This window comes from Glycine soja, chromosome 12, assembly GCF_004193775.1.
Source record: "Glycine soja cultivar W05 chromosome 12, ASM419377v2, whole genome shotgun sequence".
NCBI classification, from domain to species: domain Eukaryota; kingdom Viridiplantae; phylum Streptophyta; class Magnoliopsida; order Fabales; family Fabaceae; genus Glycine; species Glycine soja.
Genome location: NC_041013.1, coordinates 2,224,914 through 2,234,710, shown reverse-complemented (window position 1 = coordinate 2,234,710; position 9,797 = coordinate 2,224,914). Strand labels below are relative to the sequence as shown.

General features: G+C 34.0%; 2 protein-coding genes and 1 pseudogene across 4 annotated transcripts; 1 reads left to right on the top strand and 2 right to left on the bottom strand.

The window, feature by feature from the left end:
- On the top strand, nucleotides 1-2,873 carry LOC114378251 (gibberellin 2-beta-dioxygenase 6-like). The gene is made up of 3 exons (XM_028336813.1): nucleotides 1-478; nucleotides 1,459-1,783; nucleotides 2,415-2,873. Exons 1-3 carry the CDS (start codon nucleotides 21-23, stop codon nucleotides 2,643-2,645), a joined length of 1,014 nt encoding a protein of 337 aa, XP_028192614.1. The 5' UTR covers nucleotides 1-20; the 3' UTR covers nucleotides 2,646-2,873.
- A 798-nt stretch (nucleotides 2,874-3,671) lies between these two features.
- LOC114378252 lies at nucleotides 3,672-5,404 on the bottom strand. 3 transcript variants are annotated; one of them, XM_028336816.1, is made up of 4 exons: nucleotides 5,288-5,404; nucleotides 4,522-4,955; nucleotides 4,221-4,332; nucleotides 3,672-4,124 (listed from the first exon to the last, which is right to left on the bottom strand). In XM_028336816.1, exons 2-4 carry the CDS (start codon nucleotides 4,951-4,953, stop codon nucleotides 3,904-3,906), a joined length of 765 nt encoding a protein of 254 aa, XP_028192617.1. In that variant the 5' UTR covers nucleotides 4,954-4,955; nucleotides 5,288-5,404; the 3' UTR covers nucleotides 3,672-3,903. The 3 variants fall into 3 exon arrangements, with proteins under 3 accessions (XP_028192617.1, XP_028192616.1, XP_028192615.1); XM_028336815.1 differs by having other exon boundaries at nucleotides 3,672-4,332; nucleotides 5,275-5,404; XM_028336814.1 differs by having other exon boundaries at nucleotides 3,672-4,332.
- Nucleotides 5,405-6,394: 990 nt separating this feature from the next.
- On the bottom strand, nucleotides 6,395-9,332 carry LOC114380257 (annotated as a pseudogene).
- Between the last annotated feature and the right edge of the window lie 465 nt (nucleotides 9,333-9,797).

Sequence of the window (9,797 nt, the reverse complement as noted above, 5' to 3'; positions counted from 1 at the left end):
TCTTTCACTTTGGTGCAATAATGATAGATTCAAATCCACCACTCATGCAACACTATGGGGCACTTGTGAGAAACTCTGGTGAAGCCAAAGAGGCTACAAGTTTTAATGATCAAAACCATCCTTTAGTGGATGCATGTGACCTACCCTTGATAGACCTTAGTGGTCTTAAAAGTTCTAATGAAAGAGAAAGGAGGGCTTGCACTGCAGCAATATGCAAGGCAGCATCAGAATGGGGATTTTTTCAAGTGGTGAACCATGGGATAAGGCATGACTTGCTAAGAAAAATGAGGGAGGAACAAGTGAAGTTGTTTGAAGTACCGTTTGAGAAGAAGGTCACTTGCGGGGTTCTAAATAACCCATATAGGTGGGGGACACCAACAGCTACTCGTTCAAATCAATTCTCATGGTCTGAAGCTTTCCACATTCCTCTCACCATGATCTCAGAAGCTGCTTCCTGGGGTGAATTCACTTCTTTGAGGTATCTCGGTCTTGGATTTCAATTTTGACATTGTTTTCTTAGTGGAAATCTTTCTTTCTTTTTTATGCACAATGAACCGTTGATAACAATCCTAAAGCATGAATATTACAGAACAATGACAAAGGCTAATGAATGCAGAACAAAGACAAAAATGTGTCTTAGGGTCGTGAAAAAGAGATTCAGCACCACCCTCTTTCAAAGTGTTATTTTCACAGTTTAAAATGCATATGTATTATGCTCACTAGGTCCCTTCCTTAATTAGATTATTTGATCTTAAGGTTGAATCCCATCCTAGCCGCTTCGAATATTCATAATAATGTGATGTCATGGCACTGACAATGACTTAAAAGATAAAACCTAGTGATTCTTTTCTTCTCTTTTTATTTCTTTTAGAAAGAAAATCACACTTGGCGGCTATCTGAGACTTTTCTAGTACAGATGACACTATACTCTCCCTATATATATTATTGAAATTTTCACTGGACACATGCTCTGTCCCTCTTGTCTTCATATAAGTAAACATTAGAAGATGGGTACGCACGTCTACATTTCTAAACTAGGCAAATGCTAGAAGGTACCTTTACTAATTTCTTCAAAATTCACACGATACGTCTTATAGGAAATTATAGAGTGTATTGTAGGAAAAAAAAAAAAAAGTAAAATAAGAGGTGCTGGTGACTTGTGTAATTTGCTTGTACATTATCCTTATTTCTAAAATATTTTTTTATTATTTCTCAATTCTTAAATGTTACATTTTCAAAATCCTAGGAGAATACTAATATAAATATTAAAAAAAAAACACTTGTTTTGTCGGGTTATTCCATATCTTGACAGGTTGGCTTGTAAAATTTATGCTGAGTCGACAAGCAGTGGTCGTTCTGAGCAATATTTGTCGATCTGGAATGAACCTTCTCGCATGCTGCATGATTTCATCCCCACAAGTTCTGCACGTTAATTTGTTTCTGCTACTTCTGCTGCAGGGAAGCAATAAATGAGTTTGCACCTGCGATGCTAGAAGTATCTAGGTTGTTGGCCAGCATTCTAGCACAAAACCTGGGCTACCCAGAGGATGCACTTGAAAAACTTTGTGATGCTGGTGCATGCTTTCTGAGATTAAATCACTATCCATGCTGCCCAAAATCTAAAGATGAAATTTTTGGATTAGTGCCTCACACTGACAGCGATTTCCTTACAATCCTTTATCAAGATCAAGTCGGTGGACTCCAACTCATGAAAGATTCCAAATGGGTCGCTGTAAAACCAAACCCAGATGCTCTAATTGTTAACATTGGGGACCTTTTCCAGGTAAAAAGTTAGAAAATAAATTAGCTATTATATGTATAATGAAGCAAATTAGTTATTAGGTGTCATTTGACTATAATGAATCATTCATTTCTAACATCTAGATCACAACCATAGTGGAGAAAGTTAGTAGGGCCAAAAGAGAGTTTTCGAAATTCAAGGGTTCTTTCTTAAACTAATAATCATAGTCATAATGGTGCATATAACATGCCAACCTTTCTCAAAGGAATATATTCTATTATAAACAAATGAGTCAACCAATCAAGATTCCATCCTAAGAAGAGAATAATTAAAATGGTTATTTGTATCATTCTTCAACTAAAACTGCGACTCTTTCGAAGGCTACAAATGAAAATTGAAAGAAAACTAAACAAAACAGTTACCTGTTTCCTCTGAAGTCTTAAACCTACTCTTAGTGACTGCTATAATAAAATCAATAGTAGAGTGACGGGTAGAATGGCTATTGCAGCATCCATTATTGACACAACCCTACTACCAAAGATGCATGCATGAACACATCAATTTTCTACTAATAAACCTATGGTTGTATGAAGAATTATTAAATTGTCGGTTACATGTGGATGGTTCATTAATTAACAAGGTGTTTACTTTGGGAAACCCCAATTAAATACAGGCTTGGAGTAATGATGAGTACAAAAGCGTGGAGCACAAGGTTGTGGCAAATAACAAAATGGAAAGATACTCCATAGCATATTTCCTATGTCCTTCTTACAGTACTGTCATAAACGGCTGCAAAGGACCTTCTGTTTATAGGAAGTTCACGTTTGGAGAATACAGACACCAAATTCAAGAAGATGTCAAGAAAATAGGACACAAAATTGGACTATCAAGATTTCTACTTTAAGATACATGCGCACATTGGGATAAAGCATTAAACATCATTCACATGGAGGAACTAATATTACTATTTTGCCTTTGTAGTAATAGAGAAAAGAGGGAGTTCCAATATTCTTTTTTTTTATATATATATAAATAATGTTTTTCTGTTTAGATGCAATATATGTAAGAAAAAGAGAACAGAGCCAGATAAAAAAAAGGTGGTGGTTTATGATACACCCAGTTAGAAGCACCTGAATAAAAAAGTGTTTTTTTTTCCTCATTCGGGTTTAAGAAATGGTTCCTTCGTACCAAAGATGAGAAAGAAATTCAAGCAGCAGAAAAAGAAATGAAAAAAATGTTTGATTGATCGAGCTCCCTTAAGACAGAGGTGGCAGATATGAAAAGAAGTAACTGACAAGAAGAAAAAGGAGAACACGATATTCCTTCAGAAAGCTAGAAAGAACATGCTTAAAATCCAACAAATGCATCATAACAAAAAGGCTAGCTAATCAGTCACTCTCCACACTTGTTAAAGGAATCTTTGCAAAGAACAAGTGCCGAAAACCATATAGAAAGGCTATGAAATCAGTCCAGTCCAAAAGCAAGTATATGGATAAAGGTTTTCTGCGGCCGAAAGGCACCAAAGAACAATACAAACAACAACTACCATTACACATCGTCCTCCTTTCTCTGGCCAAACCCCTGAACCTAATATAAAGAAAATGCTCCAAGCTTTAAAAGGCATGTCCAAGTTATTATTATTTTTTTAAAATGAAGCTACTTGGAAAACAACAAAACCTACATAAACGTCCATATTCTGTAATTATTTTTATTATTATGATTTTCCTACCTTCACCCATCAATCAATATAAAAGTCAAACTCTCTAAAGTTCATGGAGGATACAAGAGCTTAGATACTTTGGTTGTTTGCTTGTCTTCTATATATGTTATGATCATAATTTACCCATGAATATTCACAATAGTAGCCTCTAATCACCTTTTTCTTTATGATATGTCAATGAAACATCCCGAATTGCAGTGTAAAGATGAGTTTTTTAATCCCGCCCCTGGCAACGGGTGATTGAAATTCAATTTAATTGTATAAGAATTAAATATATAAAGAACTATATACAGTTATACACTAACATTATTATCATAGGACTTTGCCCAACTAGGATGAGACTGCAATTATCAAATGGTTTACATGTGAAACTACTATTATATGTCATGCAAAAACTCTAACTCATTGCTTTGCCATGACACCCATGCTTGTGTTGATGAATCTACATATCTTGGTCAAGAAACATTGCCACCTTGTCTTTAAAGGTGTTTCTTTTCTTCGTCAAGGGGACTATTTCTTCTCCAGCAAGTTTATCTTGACTTTGCCTAGTGAACTCATGGGTAATCTCGACATTTTTTACAATAGATTTGCTCTTCTCCTTCTCAAGAGTTTTCCTCAGCAAGGGACCCAAGAACAGGTCCAGCATGTCTTGAGCAGGATCACCTGTTTGAGAGGTGCTGGTAGCAATTAATTCACCAGTTGTTGAAGTAAAATGAGATAAATCTTCCCTTCCAGACTTGGATGAGTTTTCGTTCTTACAAGGGGAATCAAGAGTATGTCCTGTTTCATTTGTAACTTGAAATTGCCATTTTGATTCATGCTGTCTACTTGATATTTCTTTTCGATCCTTGTTCTCATAATCTTTGACATACTGCATGCACATAACAGTTCAAATCTTAAAGCAGAGGTTGGGTAAATACAAAATGTCCCCCACCATACAATAAACAGTCTTGGAGATTATATTTTACAATGACTGAATTATATGATAATATGTTGATAGATAGAGAAATTGTATAACATTACTCAAGCAAAATAAAAAACAGTCTCATCAGAAAATTACCTGTTCTGCTATGGCCATCAAATCTTCAAGTGTCAGATCCATGGCATCATCGCTAACTGGACTAACATCATAACAACCATGGCTAGGATCCTCTAATTTTTTTCTTTTCTTTATAGAAGATCTCTGATCTCTATCCTTAGACCTATCACCTTTTCTCTTCTTTTGAGTAACCTTGTCGCTGCTTCCATCTTGTTGGTCTAATTTTTTTCTTCCCATAACTTCACACTTGGCTCTTAAGTTTGAACTCCTCTTTGAAGATTCACTCTTGTGATCTTTCTTGGTTGCATTAGTTTTAATGATGTCTCCTTTTTTGATATAACAATTAGTTTCAACAGCATTGTTAGAGTCACTCACATGGGTGGCAGTGGCACCGACCTTCTGCATCATCCATGGTGGTAACTGACGTTTACTTCCCTCAACACAAGTATGCATTCCTATAAATAATATGTGAACTTTTTTTAATTTACACTCAAAGCAGAAACAACACTTGAAAGTTGAATCATCAGCACAGATAACAAATTTTCTATCACACAAAAACGAAGGCTATGTTCTTTAACAGTTGGGATGAATAGAGCGAGCAAAATTAGCCATACAGTCGGTGCAGAATAGAATAAGAAGTTCAATTGGGGGTAAAATTAGGGTTTAAAAAAATCCCAAGGTTGTCGGTTAAATTTCGAAAGAGAAAGCGAAGCCCAGATCTGTCGAAAATGCAATTCGCATGAAAAAAACAAGAAAAAGAAAAAGAGAGAGAACCTTGGCTTCATACCTAGAAATGTCAGGGTTCCGATCCAATACCCAAATTAAGCGTTGAATGAACGAGATTTTCAAGACAGACGAGAAGAGATGCCGGGTGCTAAACTGGTATAATTGGCTTTTTATGACACTTTTTTCTTTCTTTAGAAAGAATTATTCCTTTATATTACAGAACAAATACGAGATTTGTAATTGAATAAAAATATAAATATTTTTATATTATCTACGCATATATTCCTTTATTCAGCAAAAAAAAAGAGCATATATTCCTTTTTATTTTATTTTATGATATTTAAGTATTATTAATTGAATAAAGTCTCAGAAATTAACACATAGTTGATTTTTATAATAACTTTCTTAAAATTTATATTAACAATCATTCTTAATTGACTGAAATTGAGAATGTATGTTAAGTTGTTAATTAAATAACAAATAAGTTTCTGTGAAAAAACAACTCTGTTTATTTTGTTTATGTTTTGTATGTATGTTAATATAAGTATAAATATAAATATAAATCCTTTTTTATTTATTTATTGAAAAAGGAAAAGAGAAAAAATATAAAAATATTTTAATGCATGCTATATTTTTTATTCAACATAAATAATTTATAATTTATTTCAAATCACTATATCATTTAGTCTGGTTTATTCTTTTTTATCTAATTAAAAATATAGAATATTCTCTTTCAAAATTTCAGAAATTATAATTCTATAGTAAAATAAAGAGAGTATAAAATTTCAGGATAATAATTCAAAAAATAAAATAACGTAAATTCTATCGTGCCTTTATTTTTTAATGAATACATATATTTTTAGTATGAGTCTTGTTAATATCACTGTTAATGAATTAAAAGTGAAAAATTATTTATTATGTAAATTATAAGAGAATATAAAAAAGATGATGATCACACAAGTTTCTTAATCAATGTACTCAAGTCACTGTTAGTCTTTTTTTTTATAGTTTTTATGAATAAATCAAACAATAAATGGAATTTTGAAATAAATCAAACAATCAATTATTAAAATAATATAGCAGTGACATGCTAATAAGTAGTGAACACAAACAACGCGAAATAAATCATTTGGAAAGTTTTGCTCCCTTCATTTCCTCATATAATGCATCATCTTTTTGTGACCTTGACCTTCAAGCCATGTTTCATGTGAAGCACAACAGAAACACTAGGAGACACATGATGGCCTTCCACCACCTGCACTTTAAAATTCCACAGCAAAGCAATGACAACAATTTTCATTTGCACAAAGCTAATGTTTCTATCCAAACAACTCCTTGGCCCTGCATTAAAGGCTATATGAACTTATAAGATGGTACATGTATATTCCCTCCTTTTTCTGAAATCCATCTTTCAGGCCTAAATTCTAAGCAATCTTTTCTCCATGTTTGTTCCATTCTCCCCATTGAGTATAGAGAGTAATATACCATCGTATTTGGACTAATACGATCACCACTTGGAAGTAGATCAGATTTTATAGCAACTTGTGCTCAAAGGGCACTGGTGGGAAAAGCCTGAAGGCTTCACATATTGCTCCATGCAGGTAAACTAGCTTATCAAGCCCTTTCACACCAGAAGCTAGACAATTTTCTTCATTGGTTTTAAAGTTATCTTTGATTTCTTCAAGAATTTTAGCTTCCACAAGAGGATGTGTTGAAACAAGCCAGAACAACCATCTGAGACCTGCACTGATTGTGTCCCTTCCTGCTGCCTGGAGATTAATTGCAGTGTCTCTCAAAAACTTGTCATCTATTTGTTCCTTTCCTTTTGCCTCCATAAAAGCTTTTAGCATGTCAAAGCTTGGTTCATCAATATCATCATCCACTTTGCTTCTCTCTTCACGTTTGGATGTTATACATTAATGCAAGAATTGGTCAACCATTTTTTGGGACTCATTGAACTTCTTCTCCTGTCCAATTTGGAGCCATTTCTGCAGCTTCCATAAACATCTTGGAACAATGTTTCTGTAGAAGATTGCATCCTCCATTTTGTTGAAGGCTTTCTCATAAGCAAACTCCGAGAACTCGATGAACTTGTTTGGAAGGCAATTAGGATCAAATCCTGGAGCGGATGTTGTCAAAGGTGAATCTTTGAAAGATGTCTTGCAAGTCCACCTGGACCCCAGTTTTTGATGCATGGTTGAGAAATGGAAGTAGACAACTTTCAAGCTTCTTCTGAATGATCTGTTGAAGGAACCTCCCAAAACTTTCATTCTTAAACAAAGAATGAAGTATGGCTCAGTCATACTTCTGAGAATCAGAATTAAAAATCCCATCTCCCAGAACCTCAAATCTCATGGAACTCGGAACCTCTGCCGTAGTTGCCAAAATTTCTGCTTGTAATGTGGAGCACGTTCAAAGGGTCGCTGGTAAGGATGAAGTTGATGTTTGTGACACAGGGTCCTTTAAACATCAAAGTACCACCATGATGTTTCAAAATTGTGGTGGTATAATCATGAATATTGGACAGGTTGCGCAAAACCCCTAGTAGCATGCCAATCACATATTCTATCAGTTATCAAAGTGAAGACACGGCTGGGACTTGGGATTAATAAATACTTGTAGGTTTGCAAGTTAAAATCCTGTCAAATTAAAGGGTTGTAAAATCCATATGAATGCGGTCAATGCTTATCTTTTTTTGCTGTTGAATTGTCAATGCTTATATCTTGCATATATATATATATAATAGTTCATCCATCATGCATTTTTCGTGACGAGTAACGAACCCAATGTAGACTGACCCATTTACCTAAACTAAATTTTGGGATCATATACGCGAGTAGCAAAACCATCCTATATACAATATACCTAAACCTCTTTGGTATCACACGTTGCAACAACAACAACCTAGGATGAAGCCTTGGGGCATGGTGGCATTGGCATAACGACAAGACCATGGATAGTGCATAACATTACATCATTCATTATTTTCCTACCAAAATACATTCAACTGCTCAACAACGTAAATTATCATCATTTAGGGATGCAATCCTGTTGTGTCTTGAACGGAATCAACCAAACAGATAGCCATGTTTAACTGTTTGAACCTACAAGCAAGGATAACAAAAAAAATTAGAACACGCAAAATAAGATATCAATATAAAGAAAAAGGAAAAAAAATAAAAAATAAATGTATATAAAAAGGAGAAGTTTCACATATTAACCAGAATAGGCCAATTTCTCGCCTCCCCTTTGGTTGCAGATTGCATCCCTGCTTCAAAACTTTTGTAAGAGTTCAAACCTACTGTGCCATCAGAACCTGGCATGGTTTCTTATAATTCCAAGAAGCACGTATATTCTCCAACTCTGCCTGTGTTCTGCATTCCTGAATCCGCTTGGCAAGCTTATCTTGCGCAATATTATCCAGTTCTTTAGAATGCATGTTTATTATATCACAAAAGAAAAATAAGAAGGTTGAAGGAGAATCGAAGAAGAAAGATGAAGGTGAATCAAATCGAAAGAAGGATGAAGAACGGTCGGATAACAACCTTGCTGAACGAAATGAAGAAGAAGCTTCTTCAAATTTTCTAGTCAAACAGTCGTTACCTACATAAACTAAAAAAGCAAACGGTGAAATTCAGTGACAATTTAGTTCAAAACACTATGTGCTAACATGGAAAATGACCACCGCACACATGTTTCTAAGAAAGCAAGGTCTTTACATAGTTAGAAGATAAAAAATCGAATTCATGCCAAACATATTTCAAAAAAATTAAACTATCTATCAATTGTATTAGATCTTGTTGGAGTTTACAAGAGAGTTTACTCGTCCACCACCACCATCAGCACTATTGGATTGGATTATTTTTCTATTTTTGGGTGGATCATTGGATTGGATTTGCGACTCATCAAGAACTAGTTCCCCCAACTCATCTCCTCAGCTTCTCTTTTTCGGTTGGATTCGCGACTCATCAAAACAACGACTTCCTCGCTTCTCATCTTCCACTTCATCTCCGATTCTTTCTTTCTTTCTTACAAAACAAAAACCTCTCTGCACACACCCTCCTTTGTATAATCATTATTACAATTCAAATTCCGCTTTCACCATTAGATTAAAATATGGAGTATCAAATCTTTAGTATATTTAAGATTAGATATGGAGTGGAGTATTTGATCTCTTCTCGTTAGCATTGCAATCAGTTGAGAGAAAAAAAAAGTGGCGAAAAATAAATCTTAAATTATTTGGTAGGAGATAAAATGTAAAACAAGTCAAGAAATATTTTGTATTTGTTTGACTGAAAATAAATAAGAAGAATAAATTGTAGTATCTTTGTATTTTATTTTAATAATTATATTATTCAATAAAATTGTATAAGCTTTGCTTTAAAAATATTGAAGTATAGTATGCCAAATAGTATTATTTGATGATGTAAAGTGAATATTCATTATCAAACTTTAACAATAAAACTATTGGAATGGGTGTGTTTGGAATAATTGTGAAAATTAGAGAAGCCATTTTATCGACATTCTATATCGAAAAAAATCTAATAATTTTATCAAAACCATTTCATTTT

Coding starts and splice junctions, on each gene's coding strand:
- LOC114378251 (XM_028336813.1), top strand. CDS start 21: ATGATAGATTCAAATCCACCACTCATGCAACACTATGGGGCACTTGTG. Junction 479..1,458: donor GGTGAATTCACTTCTTTGAG/GTATCTCGGTCT, acceptor CTTCTGCTGCAG/GGAAGCAATAAATGAGTTTG. Junction 1,784..2,414: donor ACATTGGGGACCTTTTCCAG/GTAAAAAGTTAG, acceptor AATTAAATACAG/GCTTGGAGTAATGATGAGTA.
- LOC114378252 (XM_028336815.1), bottom strand. CDS start 4,953: ATGCATACTTGTGTTGAGGGAAGTAAACGTCAGTTACCACCATGGATG. Junction 4,333..4,521: donor TGATGGCCATAGCAGAACAG/GTAATTTTCTGA, acceptor ATGTGCATGCAG/TATGTCAAAGATTATGAGAA.